The 22232-nt window shown below is 38.8% G+C and overlaps 1 protein-coding gene across 7 annotated transcripts in view; it reads left to right on the top strand.

The window, feature by feature from the left end:
- The window catches only part of LOC124158409 (gastrula zinc finger protein xLCGF3.1-like), a 123010-nt gene that overhangs the window by 95982 nt on the left and 4796 nt on the right, over positions 1-22232 (top strand). For 6 of the 7 annotated variants that reach the window (XM_046533487.1, XM_046533485.1, XM_046533486.1 and 3 more), the window contains one exon: positions 19680-20166. In XM_046533487.1, coding sequence (XP_046389443.1) covers positions 19680-20152 — 473 coding nt within the window. In that variant the 3' untranslated portion in view covers positions 20153-20166. The remainder of the gene's footprint in view (positions 1-19679; positions 20167-22232) is intronic. The other variant, XM_046533491.1, reaches the window with a different exon arrangement.

The raw sequence follows: 22232 nt of genomic DNA on the forward strand, positions 1-22232 counted from the left end.
TTTTCTTTCAGAAAAACTTCCTTATAATTATTAGTTTCCAGTTTCTGATAGCACAAAAAAACTAATCTCCCACGACATAGACAAATGCACATTATGAAATGCATTGTAAACTGGCTGATTGGGGTGGACTTGGTTTACCAGGACAGCTATACCGCACCTTGGCTTGCTAAATAATGAGATGCTTATCTAGCAATTAAAGAGAGTGAGGAGTCAGAGAAGTCGGCGCGTCGAGTGGAGAGGAAGAGAAGATATGACGAGTAGATAGAAGAGAAGATATAAGAAGGTAGGAAAATCCTAATTACACCCCAAATTGCACTGATCTTTGAAGCCTTGGGCATTGGCACGAGAGGAGCGACAACGGTTCTTGTTGTTGCTATGTTGTGGTAACAGGGGTTACTGTCTACTAAAGGAAATATTTACTCATTCGTTGAATAAAGTAAGTAAATATTATTTTGCATATTACGACATTAAATGGTTCTAAAAATCTCATGGCCGATTGATGAAATAAAAACAACATTAAAGATTCCATAACTCACCGGAACTGCCAGTGGGTGGCCGGGCCACTACAGAGATTGTTCACGCCTGCGTTGAAGAGTGGAGATTAGCGAATATATTAAAGCACTTTCAATTGATTTGATAAGCGTAAATAGAGCAAATTTACTACTTTCATATCTTAGGTTCTCAGTCTATCATATTTTTTGGATTCTTAACATGAAAATTTCTTTTTTTATCATTAATTAGGCTCGAAGAACAGTGATGTAGTTATTTTAAAGGGTAAACTACAGCATACACTCGGTATGAAAAACACCAACATAGTATTCGACTCCTACATTCTTAATCCGACTTTCGTTCGTAAAGGCGGAAGGGGTGTGAGGCAGTGAGGGGCGCAGGACTTATCAGTTGACCGTGATGCGGCCTGCGAGCGACCAGCTCGCCGTCAGGGGTGTGACGCGCTGCTGTAGCTCACGGAAAAGTATTGTATTCCTGGAAAACTGTTGAGCGGACGTTAAAATGGAATGAATTTTGTTTCTAAAGATCTGCAAAATCGTGCGTTACCCCTGAAAATGATGTTACTTTAAAAAATTGGGAAAATATAAAGTTATTGCATTTATGCTCTTTGAGCGACCTCTAAATGTTAAACAATTGAGCTGAAATTTTTAGAATATCCATTCTGCACCCCAGAGCATATTTTAAGAGGTAGAAATTAAAAATCAGAGAAAATATAAAAAAATAGGCAACACCCTTCCGAGCAATCCCTAATAGCCGCTGGAAAAACTCGAAGAACAATCGCCTCTCGTTTGGCGCCATGTCGTCTGCATCATAGGTCTGCAATCAGCGCCGCCACAGCTGCCAACGTTGTCTCGTAACGTGCAAACCTTAGTAATGGCGCAGCGTGTCATTGCAATCATAGCATGTCGCTGTCGTCTTAGTTACTGTATTATCAGTATAAGTTGTTTTTGAATACAAGTGTTGGGTTTTTAATTGACTGGAGCACCTTTTAGAAAAGACGTACTTGCGCCTTGCGTGCGCGGGAACGCATTTTTCTGAGGGTGCACCCTTAGACCACGTTGGTCTAAGGGCGCACCGGCCCAGGGGCGATGGGCCGGCGGGCCAGTCCGGGCCTGCAGGAACGTATCCCTATCTTCCCAATGTTAAAACGCTCTCATATGGCAGAAATTTGTATCGGGCAAAGACCCCAAGGAACGCATCCCTGGCACTATACGAGACATGGGTGTATTTCGTTTTCTTTGATGAAGGAAACTACCCTATTATGATAAAATATATAAGTTTTCAAGCAACAGCATACCCAGGATCTAAACTAGGGGGGTGAGGGGGGAGACGAGCCATGGTCTTTTAAGTTGTAACATTTTAGCACAGAAAAGGTCAATGAGACCAAAATTGTAAGAAAATTTATTAGTTCTTATTATTATTTGTTTGGATAAATAATGATCTTTTTTTTAAGATCCCTGTCTTAAACTTAAATCATTTTTCTTCAAAAGAAAATTTATTCAAAAATTTCGTTTTGAATTCAAATTATTTTCACTTCTAGGGGGGTCTAGCTGCTGCTAGCTGGATACCCCCATGTTTTCAAAGAAAGACAGCACAAATAACCTTTGAGTGATCTCGTAAATATCGCTGAAATGTTGAATATGCTTTTAAAATGCATATTTGCTATTCTGACCAAATTAATTAATGCTACAGGCGTGCACAAGACAACATATGAGAACTTCAGTACTATATCTCATGTATATTTATTTTTTTTTCTTCTTACCTCGTTTAATACATGTTAAAATAAATGACTGACTGATTCATCAAAAGTCGCAGCCCAAACTGTAATAGGTGTGGGTATTTGGCTTATTGGACGTAAAAGTAAAAATAAAAATTCATTGGGAGGAAAAATCTGAAAACTTGAAAAAGTCGATTAGTTTTCAAGATATATTGACTTGAATTAACATGGGAGCCTCATGAGACTAAAACTTTTTCTCTTTTATTTTGTACTTTTCAACGTCTGAGGAACATGATATTCAATAGACACAAACAAGATTTTTTGGTCAATTTTTTGGTACGGTTGACATTGCGACGAATTGATATTTAGTATTTTTTATGATTTTTTGAACGTTTCCAATGCTTTTCTTATGGGAAAAATTCAGGAATTTTTTAAATTTACTAAAACTTTACTTGTCTGTCGCCCGGGCGTAGCTTAGACTCAGTGAACGTACCGATGCTGGTAGAGATGGGGTTGGTTCCCCAAAACCTTAAACCTTGGTTGAGAGATAGACAAATAGGGCGCCAGGTGCATGCATTGGATGCACCACCAAGGTAGGTACGTCACAACCTTTTACGACGAGATGAAATGTAACAGATACAAGTTGTATTTCTACAAGACTTTAATACAAGTTCATTAAAATTCTGGGAGTAATGATGAATTTCCTCCATTTACAAACAAGCCTCCAATGGGGAAGTTTCTAGACTTAACACACATTCACATAGGTCACACTCTCCAGCAACTTCATCTCTTCATCTTACCACACTTTGTAAGATGAGGTGAAAATAAAATAAAATTATGACTCCTGTCATCACAAAAAAAATTAAGGAATGGCTGCATGCACCCTCAGCTTTTTGGGAGAGGAAGAGAGAATCCACCTCACAGCCACATGGCGACTAACGCCAACCAGAGAGTAGCAGCTCTCTGCACTACAAAAAAAACCCGAAATCTGAGCAGGGCGGAACTGCAGCTTTGCTGAGAGGACCTATTACTCGCAAGTCTGAGCAGTGCAAGAGCGACGGTCGTTCGCGCACGTCGCCAGGAAGGGAGGACTCCCGGGAGGGGAGGGGAGGTGACGAGGGGAGGTAGGGGAAGAGTAGAAGGGGGAGTGGAATGCCAGAACCTGTTCTTCTGAGGTGGTCGGAGCGCATTGAGACCGCATAGCTAAAATTTTCCTACGGCTTGCAGGCATGCGCAGGAGTCGCGGCGGAGACCGTGACATCATCCGAAAATAAAAGCATGGTCATTAGTGCAACTTATGGTCTCCACTCCCATCCACCGCTGAAAAAGTGTAGAATATTGCTGGTGGAATTAAGAGACCCTAACATTTTCACAGTAAACTCGTTTAAACGTTTATACCATATCACGTGAAGTAGATTGTAGAAGTAGATAGGGTAAACAATACTAATCTTGAGAATCATAGTCTTTTTACTAAGCATGTGAAATAGATTAGGTCATAAAAACAGAACGACAGAATTAAATATTTTAGTGAAAACTAGAAAACATGAAACATTGAGATTAAAAAAATGCAACAAAAAGACTCGGATGTACGATTTTACAGCCTTTAAAAGTTAGTTTCACAAGTCATCAGCAAAAGGTGGTATAACACTGGGTGCTTTCCATTCATGCGACTCATGAGCCGACTAGTGTCGACTCGCGGTAACTGTTTATAACTCTCTAATTCCTGCGCGTTATCGTTTGTTGACTTGTGTCACAACAGTCGGCGACACACATAGAATGGAACACGGAAACCGCGATGCAAGTCGACTTGTGTTGACGTGTGTCAATGAATGGAAAGCACCCATTGTGTGCTCTTGCTAGCCATAGCATAAGCAATGGCCATGTTTTTGATTTTGACAGCAACGAAATTTTAGATCATGAGGTTAATTTGAGAAAAAGAATATTCAAGGAAATAATAATAATAATAATAATAATAATTTATTTGTCCGGCGATTTGTTCTTACAAATATAGGACACGTCAATTATGGTACAAAAATACATAGATACAAAAAACTACAGGTATTACCATACATCATGTAAAAAAGCAAGGTGTTATGGATGAAGAAAATCATCCACAGAATAAAATAAATTTTTCAAAAGAAACTCATGAAGCTTTGATTTGAAGAGATATATGTTTTTGACTCCCTTCACTTCTGGTGGGAGTTTGTTAAATAGCAGTAGGCCCATGTGCCAAGGTGCATAACTTGAGTTCTTGGTTCTTGTAAATGTTTGATGGAGGCTTGTAGAACTCCTTGTATAATGACAGTGGTAATCACTATTTGTTGCATAATTCGAAAGATTCTTTTTTGCACAGACAATTACAGCATACATATATACACAGGGGAGAGGTAAAATGTTGAATTTCTTAAAAAGAGGGCGACATGGAGCATAAACAGGCACCTTGCCGATAATACGGAGTATCCTCTTTTGAATTTTGAAGATTATTTTGGAATTGGGTCTAGGGCCCCAGAAGAGTATACTAAACATTACATGTGAGTAGAATTCACCATAATAAATTGATAATAGTACATCAATATCTACAGTTTTTCGGATAGACAGGATCAAAAAACAGACAGAACTCAATTTACTGCGAAGCTTCTGAATATGTTCCTCCCAAGATATTTGATTATCAAGAGTTACACCCAGGAAGGAGGAACTGAGGTTTTGTGGAATAGGTTTACCATCAGTATTAACAGAGATCTGTGATTGCTGTTTATTCTTGTTGCAAAAGTAAATTAAATTAGATTTCTCCACATTGAGGAGGAGAGAATTTTGATTACACCACTCTTGTAAGACACGTGCTGCATCATTAGATTTTAAGGTCAGGCTTTCCATTGATGTGGCAGACACTAAAACATTGGTGTCATCAGCGTACAATACTGGAAGTACACCTGGTACATATTTCAACATATCTGGGAGGTCATTTATAAATAAAAGGAACAGAACTGGTCCCAGAACTGAGCCCTGGGGAACGCCCATGACAATTTTTTTCTCAGGGGACATAAAATTGGTTCCATCCCTTCTAAGGACAACACTTTGTCGCCTATCACTCAGGTAAGACTCAATCCACTTGTAGCCTGCACCTCTAATTCCAAACATTTCAAGTTTTTGCAGTAATAGACCGTGATTGACACAGTCAAACGCTTTAGAAAAGTCAAAGGAGAGAATAAGTGATTCTAGTCTGTTATCCAGATCATCTAATATTTTATTCACAACCTGGTAAGTGGCAGTAGTAGTAGACCTTGATTTCCTAAAGCCATGTTGGGCGGTGGATAATAATTTTTGAGATTCCAAATAAGCTATGAGACGTGAATAAAATACTACCTCAAAAATCTTACTGAACTGATTCAGTAGAGAGATTGGACGATATGAATTCATCCTCTGTCAACTGCCCTTACCTTTGTATAGAGGGATGATCTTTGCTACTTTGAGTGGACCTGGAAAAATGCCTAACCGTAAAGATTCATTGATCAAGAATAATAATGGGGACATGATTGCATGGAAAGAACGCTTTATTACAACCATTGGAATCTCATCAAGGCCAGAAGTAAACTTATTGCTTAGTTTCCGGATAACATTCCTTAATTCTGAATCAGAACAAGGCTGAAGAAATAAGGAATTACAAGGTGTTACTGTTCGGGAATATTTAGTATGTTGATTTAATTTGGGTAGTTGATGTGACAGAAAAAAATCATTGAGGGCAGAGGCCATTTGAAAATTATCATCCAAAATGGTATTGTCCTGGGAGTTCAAGAGTTTAAAGTCTGACCTATTACTCTTGCTATGTTTCGATTCTTTAACAATTTTCCAAATTTCTTTAGTTTTATTTGCTGCATTGTTAATTCTTTGGTTATTGTATGTCTTCTTGGCATTCTGAAGGATATACCTATAATTCTTTTTCAAGACAGTATACTCGCGTCTATCAGTGGGGTCCGTTTTACCATTGAAGTACAGAGCCATGTCTTTCATGTACCTTGATAAGTTACGAATTTCTTGCGAGACCCAAGGTTTTTTGTAGCTTGTCCTTGAATAACTTCTACTTTTTATTGGCAAGATGGGAAAGCAATAGTCGAAGTACTCTAGGTATGATGAGTAAAAGAGATTGAAGCTGTCATCAAAAGAGGACATGTGATAAATGCTAGACCAATCATGAGAATTTAGCAATTCACAGAAAGTGATAATATTTTCTTCAGAGAAGAGTCTCTTATATGAGGTTGAACTCATTTTTGAAGAACTAACTTCAATTTTGCAAAGTAATGGGAAATGATCTGATATATGAGACACAACAACTTTAGTTTCAACAGTCATCGGGTCAGAATTCGTACAGATGTAATCAATGAGGGTCGCGGAAGTATGACTAACTCTTGTCGGTTCATCATTTGTGATATTCAGATTGAAAGAAGAAAGAATATCTAACAATTCCCATTTTTCTCTAGAATCTTGAAGAACATTGCAATTGAAGTCCCCAGTAACGATTAGAAAAGGATTCTCAACGTCATTATGAATTAGTTCAAGAAGTTCGGATAGTTTGTCGAGAAAAATATTGAAACTGCTGGAAGGAGAGCGATAGACGGTCACTAAATAGATTTCTCTCTTGTCAAGTTCAATTTTAGTCATGCAAGATTCAAACACTTGTTCTTCGTTCAGCCTATCATAGGGGACTTTCACAGGGATGTATCTTAAATTCCGAGATACGAGGATTAAGACGCCACCATTTCTTAGCATAGATCGACTAAAAAAATCTGCTACAACGTAGCCGGGCAGATGGAAAGTGTTCACTTCGTCGGCCGAAAGCCAGTGTTCGTTAAGGCAGAGAACGTCTGGTTTATGGTCACTCACAAAAACTTCTAGATCAAGGGTCTTGTTGCGTACACATTGAATGTTAATGTGGAGTACCTTTAAATGCTGCTCTATCACGTTGGCGCTATATGGTATGGGTTTGTCCATGGAAACTTCACCATACACAGGAAAATGGTCTGATATATCGCTATCAATGACAGTTGATTTAACAATGGAGATGTTGATATTAGTAAATATGTTATCGATCAATGATGCTGATGCATGAGATACTCGTGTGGGTGTATCATTAATCAATGGAATTAATGATAAAGTTTGTAACAGGTTTATAAAATCAGTTTTATCAGGGGTCTCACATAGAAAGTTACAATTAAAATCACCAGCTACAATGATACTGACATCCTGATATGTATCCATTACCCATCTGAGGAGGCTATCAAATTTCCCAAGAAATAATTGGAAATCACCAGAGGGTGAACGATACACTGAAATGCAGATAATAGTATCAGTACCGACAGACACTTTGCAGATAGCATACTCGAAGACTTGTTCCACACATAGGTCATGACATGGGATTCTGATAGCTTCACTCATTAAATTGTGCCTGGAATAGATAGCTACTCCACCATTTTTCAGATTCGATCTACAGAAGTAATTAACTAAATAATAATCCTGAAGTATAGTTTGCTGAATCTCATCAGTCTTTAGCCAGTGCTCGCAAATACAGACTATGTCTATATGGTGTTCAGCTAGAAGTTCAATCTCAGCTATTTTATTTCTAATGCATTGTATATTAATGTGCAGCACTGAAAACGTAGCTAGTCAGGAGACACTCTCACTGTTTCTTTTTGGAGCAAATGCTCCATTGACGAGATCAACGTTAGCAGTATTTTTTGGCCATATAAATTTGTTAACAATTACACCCTCAGGCCAGAGGGATCGATCCCTCAATTTTTTAAAGTCATTTTGATCGATGCAAACTTTAAATGAGCCGTTGGCGCTTTTAGTGTTTTCAATAGCATCACATGAAATGCATTTCACAGAAAACTTATCTTTAATATGCCCTGCTACTTCCTCCTTGGGCGTCTCTTTGTCTAGGCGCCCTATGTAGACGAACATGGTTCTTTTTGCCGCTCGGAGGCCGAGCGTAGCACCATTTACGTCAGATTTACCAGTTCCTATGATTTGGGCTGATTTCTTCTTCTGCCCAGCGTGTTTCTTCTTTGCGGTAACGACCTTAAATTCTTCATCGTCCGCAGGTTGCTGGTCCTCTTGCTGATTCCGTTGTTTGTTAAGTTGAGATTCGTGCGACGTCCGTTGCCCCGGAGTTTTCTTAGGTGGCAGCGGCGACAGTTCAATCGTCGAATTTTCACATTTTTGGATCACTTCACCGTTCGTTATCGTCATCGATTTCGATGGTTTTGGATTATTTCCGTCACAGAGTCTGCTAGCACTTTGATCGCAATTCACTCCAGTCACTTCCGAAAACGAGACTTTTTTCTTCGGAGCGACTACGAAATTATTTTTTAATTGTGCAAGTTCAGCTTTTAAAACTTCGATGTCGGCAGCCATATTGGCAATGTTAGCCCCGAGGGACCGGCACTTTAAACATTTCCAATATATATCACGGCACTCCGATAATGCTTTCAGTGCGATTTCGTTCATGTTCGTACATTTGTGGTGGTATGTACAATTACAGCATTCGCAAATGATGTACTTATCTCGCGTAGCGAGGGGTATATTGCAGGAGCCACACGCAAGCGCGTCCATTTTCGATGTGTCCGCCATGACCATCACCAACAAATGGTTCACATATCTAAATCAATTTACAGTTGTAATAAAAAAACTGACATTGAAAACCTTAGCAAAAATTATTTTTATTTAATAAATCAAAATTAATGGTAAATAGGTAATAGTAATGTAATATCAATAAATATGTACAAAGGTAAGGTATGTCAAAATTTTTTGTGCATTCTGTTCTTATATATAGTGACGTAACACTCATGGTTCTGCAAACATATCGCGTGACACAATTTCTGCCAGAAATTCCCATCACACTCACCTTCTTAGTGCATTGATGCCCTGACGGGATTATCTCCTCGCCGTTCCCATAAGGATTTTGGACCCTAGATTTCAAAATAGATTCCAAAAAGGGCACCACTAAGGCCAAATTGAACCCCTGAAGCCAGCTCATCAGTCGATCGAGCAAGAAGGGAACTCACCTAAGGGCATTGGATCATACGATCCCGGTACGTTAACGACGACCAGATTTGAATCCGAGCGTCGAACAAGTCGAAAAGGCACAGTTCAGTAATCAGAATGACCTCGTCTTTTGTACATTTAAGTGTAACCAATAACAAGTAACCATTTATTCTCATTGAACCAAATTACTCCACACAAATCAACACATAACTTCCCCCAAAATATCTAAAGCTAATGAAAGATGTAATGATTGGTTGGTTGGTGAATGATAAGATGGAATTAAACATGAATATTACAAAACAATTTGGCAATTTCAAAAATATACGGTGGCAAGCAGGAGGGTGAAGGGTGAGTCACTTTTCATGATGCTATGGATTCTTTGACACTTTGCGTGCCATGGACATAATATTACGTCCTGCTAATCCTTCTGAGGATTGCCATGGACGTAATATTACGTCTTTCCATTTAATTGGCTTTGTATTCGTGAAGCCGTAATATTTCGCCCGAGGTACTTTTCCAGTTTACTGCATAGGGGTTCTTTTTTTTTTCAAAAATCAACTGCTCTATGGAAAAAGAGTTCACTTTATGTCCTGAGGATGAAAAGTCCTCTGTAGCTTCCGACATCCTCATCTTAGGCCACTTGGTATGAAAATTCTTTTGGCCAATGGACCGTTCGTTGATTGACCCTTTTTGTCATCCAGGATTTATAATGCTCTGCTTGGAACAATGCTTTTCTATGATTTCCATGCTTTAAATAGTTCAAATTGAGCATATTAAAAGAATTATTATGCATGTTATGGCAGTACATTGTTGCAAAGTTTTTATTTTTCAAAAACAGTAGGTTTTCATTGTTAAATTGTATATTTAAAAATTAGCAATAAATGTTATTCAACTCATTCATTAAGAAGAGAAAAGTCCACTTTTATTGAATTGCACATCGATATAAATATATTTTTGATGCTAATGTTTTAAAAAATGTACGAATATAGTAAAAAATGGCTGGATTTTTCAGTAGGGCTTAAAATTTAGCAGCCGGCACTCAAAATGTTAACCCGGTGGAAATCGCGAGAAGCATTATTAATTTCAGCATGATAACAATTCATGCACAGTGGAACGATAAAAGGTTGGGAATAAGGCATTATTAAAAGAAATATACTAACTAAATTGAGAAAGTATTTTAATGGCGTAACATTGATATTTTCAGTAACAGAAGAAATTTTAATTGTAAAAACTCAAGCTGAAAACCTAAAACTTGCCCGATATCTCCAGCAGTTGCACCTTCTTCAATTCATTTAATAATATCAAGTTTTTGTTCTAATGTCGCCGTTTTTTCTTCACATCTGAAGAACCTCCAGGATAGCCACTCGTCTTCGTGGACATTTTTTTCGGTTGGAATCAGATAAATGTTCAGATAATAGATAATTATTCGCTCAGATGCATATTTAACATGTGCTACCCACGCCAACCTTTTCTGTTGAACGAAAATTATCAATCGCATTAATATAGTAATATTTACTATACATCAGATGCGCTTGCGTCCTATTTGCCATTCAATTTTTTTTCGTCGCGCGTAATTTGAACAACATTATCGCGAAGCAGCAACGACGTTAAATGATGAAGGGTTTCAATTTTTGGACAACATTATCGTGAAACAACTTTAAACTGGATGGCGTTAAACGAGGACACACTGTACTATATTTACGATATCTCTTAAAGACGTACAATCAGAAAATAAGCATTTTTGGCTGGTGGGGATGTTTTTGGCCCAGTTTCTCTAAAATAAGAATTTCCTTATTGTTTTTTAGGTTGTCATGGTTGCAGGTTGAGAAGTTGTTGCTTCAACCAAACAGCGGCAGTGGAGTGAAGACAGGAGTTCCTTGGCGATGCCCCTGCAGGTGACCACCAGGGTTTGGGAGTCCTCCTTGGAGGAAACTCAGGAGGTATTCCTCCCAACTCCTTACCTCCGAAACTCTTGGGAGGAGAACTCTGTTCAGAGGAAATAAAAAAAACTCTCAGAGCTATTTTCTCCTCCAGCATATGTCAAGAGGTGAATGAAAAGGTTTTCCTCCGAAAAGAGTTTCCTCCCAAAAGAGCTAGAGCAATACAAAAAAAGTATTTATGGCGCATGTGGCAGAGCTCTGGACAGAGTGGAGACATGCGGTCAGTTCTTTCGCCGAAGCACTTCGAAGGGTCGCTAATCCGCGACCAGCTCACCCACGCAGGACCGTCTCCTCGACCCTACGAGCAGGCAGCCTACGTCCCGAAAAGTGACCTCTCCGACTGCAAGTTGAAAATCAATCACTCAATCCGATCATGAAAGAATGATTGTTTTCATCACACTCCCGATAATCATGCAATCAAGTACGTCTTTGAACCGTGTTTCATCGATGAAAAATAACGATTTTGTTAACTTTGCTAAAATGGCCATTTTTCCGGTTGTCCGCAGCCACGTCTCTAGAAGAGTTAACAAAATCGTTATTTTTCATCGTAGAAACACGGTTCAAAGACGTGCTTGATTGGCGGGAGTGCGATGAAAACAATTATTTTTTGATGATCAGATTGAGTGATTGAATTTGAAATCGCAGTCAGAGTGGTCACTTTTCCGGAGGTAGGCCCCCCGCTGGTAGGGTCGAAGAGACAGTCCTGCGTGGTTGAGCTCGTCCAGGATAGGGCCGTGGATTAGCGACCCTTCGGAGTGTGCACCACACCCATCCTGGAAGTACCTGCTCCATGGGCCCACGAAACGCATTTTAACATATTCGCCGCATGTGAGGAGAAGGTTTCCGGAGATTGAACAGCAGCGAAAGAGTTAACTGTAGAAGTGATAGAAATGGCAAAACTTTGAATATAAAATGACTAGTAACTTTAACTATATTTGAAACATTTTTGGAGAGCACTTATAAATTATTCCGCGCAGTTTTTGGGCCATGCGGGATAGTTTTTGGAGAAATTTTTGGCATAGACACGCAGGGCTGTGAACAACTGCAAAATTCTCCGATGACTAACACTAAAAACTACTAAAAATCAGAACCACTTATGACCTGTACTTTTCTCTTTTCTCTTCCTTACACTTTCTTCTTTCGCTCTCTGTACGTTAAGATTATCGGAAAGTGAAAAAAACATAATATGTCAGTTTTTTCGATGTAAAACAACATTTTCTTTCTTTGCATTGTATTAAAATTTATTCAAGAATGTTTGTGTGCATGAATAAAATATGAGCCGTTTTGCTTTTCTTTCGGAACTCTTTTATTTTTGCAAATAATTTGCTTTTATTGTAACCCAAATATATAATTAACCCAAAATATAGATTAAACTTGGTATTGTTCATGAATTTTAGAGGACCAATCAGTATGTAAATGAATATAGCACTTTTGGTAATCACTAAACATGTGACTGCTAATAATGAGTAATTGCTCCTTCACTTTCGCCAAAATATGGCATCATCTTCTCGTCAAAAGATAATTTATGAGAAATTGGATCAAACCGTAGAAATATTTGGTTGAGCTCGCAAAGTATGGACGTATCTTAGAAAACTTATCCCCCTGGTCCAAACTTTTGTTACCAGTCAGGCGTAAGAACATTTTAGGTTCAACAAAACGCTTCCGGAACATCGTTTGACGCACATTAGGAACACGTCCTTACTCCAGTAATATTTTATGCTAAGGTGTTATAACCACTAAACATCAGAACGGAAGAAATACCACGCTTTTGGAATCTTTTCTGAGAATTTCACGCACTATGATCACTGGCGATAGTGAACAACTTAGGCTGCAAATGTGAGTTCAGGTTCTTTGGAGGGAACGATTGTTCAACAGACAACCACAGATACAGTAAAAGCAGATGGAACGGAACATCTGTTTCTATATACCGTAATACCCAGAAAGCCCTTTACCTGAGTCAAAATACCAAGAAATATTTTTCTTGGTATCCCAATGCATTCATAGTCACTCATAGTTCTCAAAAAATTTCTTTCGAAATAACCTGCACCCTCATTTGGAGCCTTACCAGCTCATTATCGTCAGCAGCCAGTGGGCATGAATTTCTCAGAAAATAATGCGATAATGTGATCCCTCTTATCTCTCCATTCATTTTGCTCATTCGCCAACCCCCGCTGTGCACGGAGACCCATTGGTGCCGGGATATCCCCGCCCAGCCTAACTATGCATTTTACCCTCCCACTACCTTCCCTTTGAATCCTAGTCAACAACACCACGTAAATACGACTTTACGATCTATTTGCTAACCCTCACATACTCACTTGCTTTTAACATACTTGTCAACTGTGGTAAACAGATCGTTCTTAACTTAGAATGCCAGTATGTCTTGGAATTGCAGACGCCTACAGAAATCTGGACATTTTTCTGGAGAACTGTATAGCAAAGTTTTTATGCATCCTTTGTTTAGGTCACAGTAAATTTCCACTATAGCACAAGTAAACGCTGATTTAATCTTGCTCGATACGTGAAGTCAAAAATATCAAACAGTCACAACTCGGTAAAAACTCACCACCTGCCAAACATCCTAGTAAAGACCCTTCAACACTTATATAGATGTATATTTAGGACTAAAATACTGTACAATTGCCTGAAACTAAAGTTTCGCCATAAAAAGGTAACATATTCTTGATAAGCTTTTCATTTTTCAGTCCAAAAAGAAACGCTCTACACGACTACCGCCGCGGCGCGCCGTTTCCCTAGATTACCGGGGTCCTCCCAACGTTGCGTTAACGCAACACTTGCTTTATTGTTAAATAATTTGAGAACCACATAGTCAAATTCACCCAATCTGTTGCAATGGCCTAGAATACAAATGCATCATTGTATTTGCAGAGAGTTATAATCATCGAGTGTCTCAGATTTAACATAATATGTAAACTTTGAAGATAACCTAAAATAACAACTTACATATAAATGAAAAGGCCATTGTAAGAACAAAAGTTACAAAATTTCTTCCGTGAAAAAATTCATAGCATTTAAGAAAGCATTGAACTACCTATACTAAAAACATTAACTACTTATCAATAACAAATACGGAGAGAAAAAATCGCAAAGTTTGCGTTGCGTTCACGCAACGTTGGGAAGAAATGGGTTAAATTTACGATTTTTTAGGATATGCAATAATCAGTATTTATAGCGAAAATCGTTTGTAATATCTTTGCATTCAAAGGTTGGCAAGAGGTTATAAAAAATAGTCGCTGTAATTTTGGCTCACGACAAAGAACTGAGAGAATCATATTTTATTACATTACGAGGGCTTTTTTCTTAGAAGTTAAATCGGATATTCTATCGAATTTCACTGCAAATGTACACTTAGAATGTAGCTAACAGAGTAACGTATATTTTTAGATGTAAACCATTACAATATCGCTCCTATAAACTTGCCAGTAAGTTATAAAAATAACAATTAAACATCTAACCTTAGCGTCTCCAAAAATTGTTCTAGGTGATGATCAACTCCGTTAATATGAACGCTAGAATTCCGTTTAAAATTTGGAACCAATCAGCAGAACAAACAGAATGTAATTCCTCGCATTGATTTTCAATAAATGCAACATGAGCGTTTTTAGTTATTTTAACTCATAAACAAATAAGTGACCATGAGCACCTTCGTTGAGTGGGACACTGAGAGCCGGAATGGGCCGAGGTAATCCCCACGCGGACAATAGGAAAGGATCGGACCTCTCACGCCGAGGGACCCTAATGGCGGTTGGGACCCACTTTTCATTTCCTCTCAGAGTCCTCACAGCATAGCTCTAACAAGAGGAGAACATTTGGTTACCTGAAATAATCCTCAAAATAGCTCTTCCTCCACGACAAAATGTCCTCTTCCTCGATCGGGAGGGAGTATTCTGGCTTCAGAAACGCGTGCGAGTTTTTCGTCTTTCTCCCTTCTCCTATTCTCCCCTCTCGGAGGAGGATCTCAGATTTCCTCTCGGAGTTCCTCCTTGAGGAGGTGAATGTATTGAGAGGAAATAAAAACTCCCAAACCCTGGTGACCACTCAATGGAGTGTGGTCTGGCAGACGACTGGAGCGTAGGAGTTCATGTTGAGTGCATTCTTCATGGAACAGGGGGTCCAACGACCGGGAGAATCTGCAATGGGGAACATGCATGATTTTGTTCAAGTACTAGAGAAAGAACTCTATGTATTCAATGGAAATTTTGTGGATGAATGACGTTTTTTATGACGGAGGTATGAGTCTTTCGAAATAACTCTTCATCAGCTGCCTGAAAACACAATGTCATCATGAGCGCTTGTGTGTGACGTCACGGCACAGAATCCAATGATGACACACTGAGGAAGTGGTTAGAAAATTGGTCTATGCTGGGGCTTAAATGCAAATTTGGCAAAAATATTGCCGTTTTAACGTCAGACTGCAGATTGTGAATATGTTGGGTTGCCTACGCGTTTTTGGAACAAATAAGCATGACGTCAGAGTCCAATAAACAAAACGTTTACGTGGTGCCAGTAAACTATTCGTCCCGTTTTTAGGAAAACCTATGTATCACTTAGTATGTATCTTTTTCTCAGTGCATTTTATTATCCAAGCTCTAGATTACTAGCGAACGAGGTAGTTGATTTGATTTATGTTCCATTTCAATTTTGTGGATTCTCAACTCCGCGCCGAGAAATCTTCATTAAAGTCTCAGAGCATTCTTACAGTGCTAATGAATTTAGTAGTTTTCGCAAACTTTGAATCTCTGTAGCAACAAGAATATTGAGAATTATGAAATCAGATTTTGCATGCGTTAATAACTTTAACTTGATTATCTATTCACGTTAAAAATAATCTTAATTTTATCAGATACCACATTAGTTTGTAGTGAATGTGTGCATATACTAAGGCACTATACGTACAACAATGGAAAATGAATCATTTGTTTTCATTGTCACAATATTCTGATGTTGTAATTATTTTGATTTATGGTTTATGCCTTTATAATTTACTTAATATTAATACAGTAAAACCTCTATGTTGTGAACCTCTTTATATCATAAACCTCCATACTTCATACCACGCCTACGCTCCTGTCAGATTTACAGGTAAATTTATTGGCAAACCTCTATGTAGTTAACCTCTTTATATCGTAAAACCTCCACTTATCGCACCAAGGAGAAACACCCAATATGGCCTAACTACCTCTGCAAATTGTAGCGAGGCAGCTAGAGACCATTAATGCAGCTGCAATTTCGTACATTAAATGACATTTTAAGCATTAAACATTTCACCTTTTTTTATACATACACCCTTAATATGTTGTAATTTTCACATTAACCATTAGTTGTGCCGGTTTGTTCCATACGAGAGCATATCTAACAGTAAATGAGAAAAAAGATGTTCAACTATCCTAATCATTTTAAGTGACTGTTGACTTAAGAGAGATCACATCGTTTTCTCTCTGATCATGGTAAAAATCATGCGATAGCACTCGCTTTCTGCAATTATTAAATAGTAAATGCATGTTTGTTTAAACACATATATACCTGTATGATGGTTTAAAAGACACTAGTGCCTTAATTTCTGAGGGATATGTAAAAATGGTGCCTATCACTAAAATCTCTCTATAGTGAACCTCCATGCATCAAATAGACCAAATTTTGGTCCCCTCCATTACGATGTAAAGAGCTCTATCACTGTATTATTCTTCAAAAGCGTGAAAGTCCTGCTTTCACAAAAATAACAAAAAAAACAGAATGTCTCTGCACTTCGATTTTAATGAGTGTTAAATATTGCACACATCCTGCAGTGTAGGTAGAATACTCGCATGTCTGTTTTGCGTGAGGTAAAAGGATAGAAACACCACACGCTCTAATTCGTCGCTTACGTCAGCTGTGGCTGAAGACGAACTCCAGCCCACTTTGGAGGCACAACCAAGTGCGCTATAAGACGAAATCACTGTTCAGCAGCTGCTTCTAACTAGACGATGCATGGTGATATTGCCAGCAAGCAGCCTAGTCAGATCCAGGACTAGGGGCCAGTGATTTTGAGCAGGCCAGCGTTTAATAGCCGCAGTGAGAAGAGAAAGTGTTGTGAAATTTCTTAGACTTACAGGTGCTTTGGTTGTGTGTGTAGGTATTTTCTGATTTTGCAAATTCGTTTCACCTATAATTTTTCCAGTTCAACGCCCATTTTCTGGCCTAAATTTGTGTTTTTCTTAATCATTAGGGCAGTAGCTTAATATATTTTTTATGACTGCATGGAAACGTAGAATGTCAGGCAAACCAACAGAATCGAAATGTAAGTTTCAAAAACACAAAGAATAGAATTCCAGGTGGCTTCAACATCTGCTTATGAGGTCTAAACGGTGTCTTAGCTTGCATGGAATAAATTTAAATTTTAAATTCAACATGTGCTAACTAATGTACAGGCGGTCCTCGACTTTCGTACAATTCACACTTTCGTACGTTCAAAATTGACACCTTTTACTTGGCTTCCGTACGATAAATTTGGACTTTCGTATGTGGGTATGTAATTATTTTGAATTCCCGCGATGTTCAGTGCGCATCCCAACATTCAATTGTTTCAAATGGCAGTATATGCGAACAATACGAACGTATACAATGAAGGGAATTGTTGGTAGTTGAGTCTAATCTAGGTGACTTATTTGAGAGAGGGACTACCTGCTATAGGCTCCTTCATCAAGAGAAGAAGAAGGCCTTCATTGAAGATATTTTTCAAAAAAGTTGACTAGACATCATAAAATAGCTTTCAATAAAACTAGTAAGATCTTCTTTCTAATTGAATTTTTTCGTTTGAGTGCTGTTTAATTCACCTTCAGCAACGATATTGCACGAAATATCAACCGAATTTCGTTTGTCTTTTTTGAATAACATGCGAAATATACGCGATCAGGAATGTCACCTGCCGAATGTCGAATTTTGGTGTAAAAATTAAAAGGTATCCAGAGCGCGGGTTCAACAATTACATTTTGTTATGCTTCTTGATATGTCTTTTTATTTATAGTGGACGTAATAAGTGGAATGTCAACTTAAACGCCAAGAGGATGTTTCACTCGATAGTCAACGCATTTCTTGTTTTTTTTTTTTAACTTTTATTTACATTTTCTGCGTATTTTCGAAAGAAATTAGATGATTTGAGGAGTTTTATTGACGTATTATTAAAATTTAGTGAATTGAAATAAAATCCGTGAAAAAAAGGTTTTAGTACGTATATTACGTTCTTTTGGAACGTAACCCCTAATTAGTATGAAAGTCAATGGTTCGACTTTCGTACACATTTTCGGGAACGCATTGTGTGCGAAAGTTGGGGACCGCCTGTATTCCTTGTCCTTTTATATACATAAATATAATATTATTTAAAAGTATATAAGTAATTTTGGGTGTTTTAAAATTCTTATCCATCGTGGTTATAACTTGGAATGTTGTAAAATTTCTCCACTCGGGGGAGCTCCCCTTTGCGTATGGGGATTGCGGATGACGGTACGTCAAGGCGAGTGACCTGACCCAGCACGCAAAGAGCCATAGTGCCATCAAACCGCACAGGTAAAGTCATGAACTGAAAGTCTCCTCTCATGGAAAATGCTTCGAATTGGAGGTGTAAGGAATTCTAAATTTTCTCTCATCCAATTCGTGAGAGATTCTCTGAAGTTCCCCGAGGGTGTCTGCTTACCTGTGAAGCTGTGATATCGTGGAATCATGTGGGCCTTTTTGTCTTTTCAGAATACTCTGTGAATTTAATGAAGTAAGACCTGAAAAAAGTCTGCTTTTGCTCCACACAGCAATCTGCAAAAACTATTCAACTCTATTGAATTTGTGCGATGACTTGATTTGATATTTCATATTCATATTTCTGGGTCGAATTTGGCAATTCTCCAACCCATACGCTCTCATATACAAATTTAATCAGTTACACAGCCTGAAAAAATTGATTTCACCCTCGGCCATGCGCCTATTGGGACGGCTTGAGGGATAATATGTTAATGTTGTAATTGAGATTGTTGATGCTTTCCAGGGGATTATAATATTTCAGGGCATCAGAACTCTTTCAAGGGCTTTGGAAAAATCATAGGCTTGACAATATTAACAAATCTCTTCTTTTACTATTTTAAAGGTCGTTTTACAGGGTACATGGAATTGTGCAATCTGACGTACGTCCAAAGGCGCGATCAAAATTGTGTTGTGTAAAGCGGTGAATTGCTGGAACACATGTGAGAATGCGTGGATGCGAGATGGCAGAATAGCCCCTGATCTAATTTCGTTCATGCATTCGTGCAATTCCACGCCACTTTAGAAATTAATGCAGCTCTAATCTGCACAATTCCATGCCCCGTGTAAAACGGCCTTAAGAATTCATTATTTCTGTCATGTAGTTTCTGTTCGCTCAGCGTGACATTTAAATTTTTACGCCGATGTTTCTCCTATCATTACAAAACCATTGCTGCCTTCCACACAAGAACCATCGCAATACCTTGAGTCACAGCCTCCGGCATCGCAGCCAGCTCCCCAGGCCCTCTCCCTGGAACAAGACTTTCGACAGCTTCTCCCGGCCACCGCGCCCGGAATGCTGCCCACACCCGCAGACCAGGAGGTTCTGGAGCTGCTTACGCTCCTGGCAAACAACAAGGACTCCCCGAAGCTCACCAGGTGGGAGGGACACGAGCTCCTTCTCTTACTCACATTGGGGTCTGAATGGCCGACTCTTTCGACCACTACGAGGAAAATTGGGTACAACCGTACTAGGATCCTTGCCATCGCCGCCACCCATGGGTGGGAAACAGAATCACGGGTATCGAACCCAGACGAGATCCTGTGGCGCCTGCACACTCTCTTGTGGGTGCAGACGGGGGAGAGGCCCTTTGCGTTTGGCGTGTGCCACAAGCGCTTCTCGCAGAAGAGCACGCTCAACCACCATGCAAAGATGCACTGAACGCTGTTCGTTGGGTGAGGGAATAATAATAGTAATAAATGCTCTCTGGAACTCTGTGTGATATCATTCTGGTTCCCGCTTTCGCCGTGTGAGGTGACCTTGGGGTGAGGGTATGTGCGCCGCTGCAATGCAGGCTGCTAGCAGGTCGCAGAGTACCCTGCTAGCAGGTAGCGCTTGGCTTAAATAAGGATTATTAATACCCTATCAAACGAAGGAAACTTTCCGACCTTAAGTAATTTTGATAGGTCATTATTAAGAGACGTTTCCCTGAGCTCTGTGCCTCATGCATGCATTGGTAACCTCAGACGATGTATAACTCCTATCTACTCGTATAGAAACTAGGTCCATGTGATGTCACGTGGGGTGGCATCGCATGGGCACCAATCTGGCCTTTTTCAAATGAGGTTAAAATTGACCGTTGCCATTCGTCTAAACTGAGAATTCTAAAACCAAATAATTTGTATAGTATGAATACACTAATGGTGGGTAAGGAATCGCAGTCAATGCATTTCATTTTCTTTGATGAAGGTAACTACCCTATTGATTCCATATTTTGCAAGGGGTGATACAAAAAGACCTAGCGTAAATAGATGTTTGATAAGGTGGGGGGGTAGGGGGAAGATGGTAAGGTGGTGGGGGGGGGTATTTCTGAACAAACATTTAAACATTTCCGAGATAACAATTTGAAAAATTGATATAACCCTTTTACTGCCAACGGGCTGATATATCAGTCCTTGCTGGTTGAGCGAAATTTTTTCACTTTTTTTGTGATTGTGGCCTTTTTATCGGCTGTAATTTAAGTAAGCCCCCATAATCTATCTATGGTTATAAGATATAAGTATATCTTAGGAATTGGGAAAAAATCTAGAAGTATTAAATATTATTAAGTAGCTGAGAAATTTTTAAACCTGAAATGTTGCTAATTCCGGAAAATAGCCTTGGCAGTCTTCGTACATCCCACCTGAAATAGGCTGCTGCAGTAAAAGGGTTAAAATCAATGGTGTTTTGCATAGTGAAAATTATTAACAGGTGATATAATTGATGAACCATTTCTGGCGATACTACGTTATATCTTTCATGGAATACGGAAAATGTATTCCGTTTCCTTTCCTTGGAGATGATGACAACTGAAAAATTTTTGTTCTCACAAAATATTTTCTTCGAAACCATGTGATCATGTTAAAAATGCATAATTAATTTCCTCAATTAATCTTAGTTGTTTGTGTTGGAACTAATTTTCATTTTTGTCTCGCAGATATTATTTTCATAAATTTGCTTTTCCTGAAAACTTTTACATGACCATCTTCCAGCATTTTTATTTCACGATGAATGGAACATGCAGGAGAGGGAATTGCAATAATGGTCGTATGATATTCTTTAGAGTAATACTCCGAAAATGAACCAGGAGAATCTTTCAGAGACTAAAAGTTAGTCAGAAAAAGTCACAGGTCTAAGACTGCAAAATGGCTGTTCCCCAGTGTAATTAATGATCAATATATTGTGGCATCCCACCCCCGACTCGCCCGGATACCACAATAGAACCGGGGGGAGACGTCGCACAAAAATAAAAAAAAATATACAAATCCGCGAAGATCCCTCCCGCATGGGACCTACGGGACAAAACTGCCACTCACTTCTCGTAGTTCACATAAATAAAAAATATTCCCCTTCTTTGGAGATGATTGCGGGTGGGGGGTTCCCGATTCAAACTGATGGGTGACGTTCGGGCGCTGATGCACTCGTCCAACTCGCATTTACGGGAAGGAAAACGGACGGGGCGAAAGGAAGGACGAAGGATATTTTCCATGGGGTGACCCGTGGAGGAATCAGAAGAAAACACTTACTCAAACACTTTCAATTAAACAAAATATAATTCACACAAATAAGGTTGCATATGACAAAAACAAAAGAAACCCTCTTATACGCTAATGAAATATGAATTGGTGAAAGCCACTCATGAAACATCAATGATAAAAAAAAAACAATATAACTTGGTTTCTAGATGAAAATCAATATAGAAAATGATGATAACAAAGTAAAATTCAGTGGTGAACACGTAAATATGATACAAATTCAATGA

The sequence above is a fragment of the Ischnura elegans genome, chromosome 5 (assembly GCF_921293095.1).
Source record: "Ischnura elegans chromosome 5, ioIscEleg1.1, whole genome shotgun sequence".
NCBI classification, from domain to species: Eukaryota; Metazoa; Arthropoda; class Insecta; order Odonata; family Coenagrionidae; genus Ischnura; species Ischnura elegans.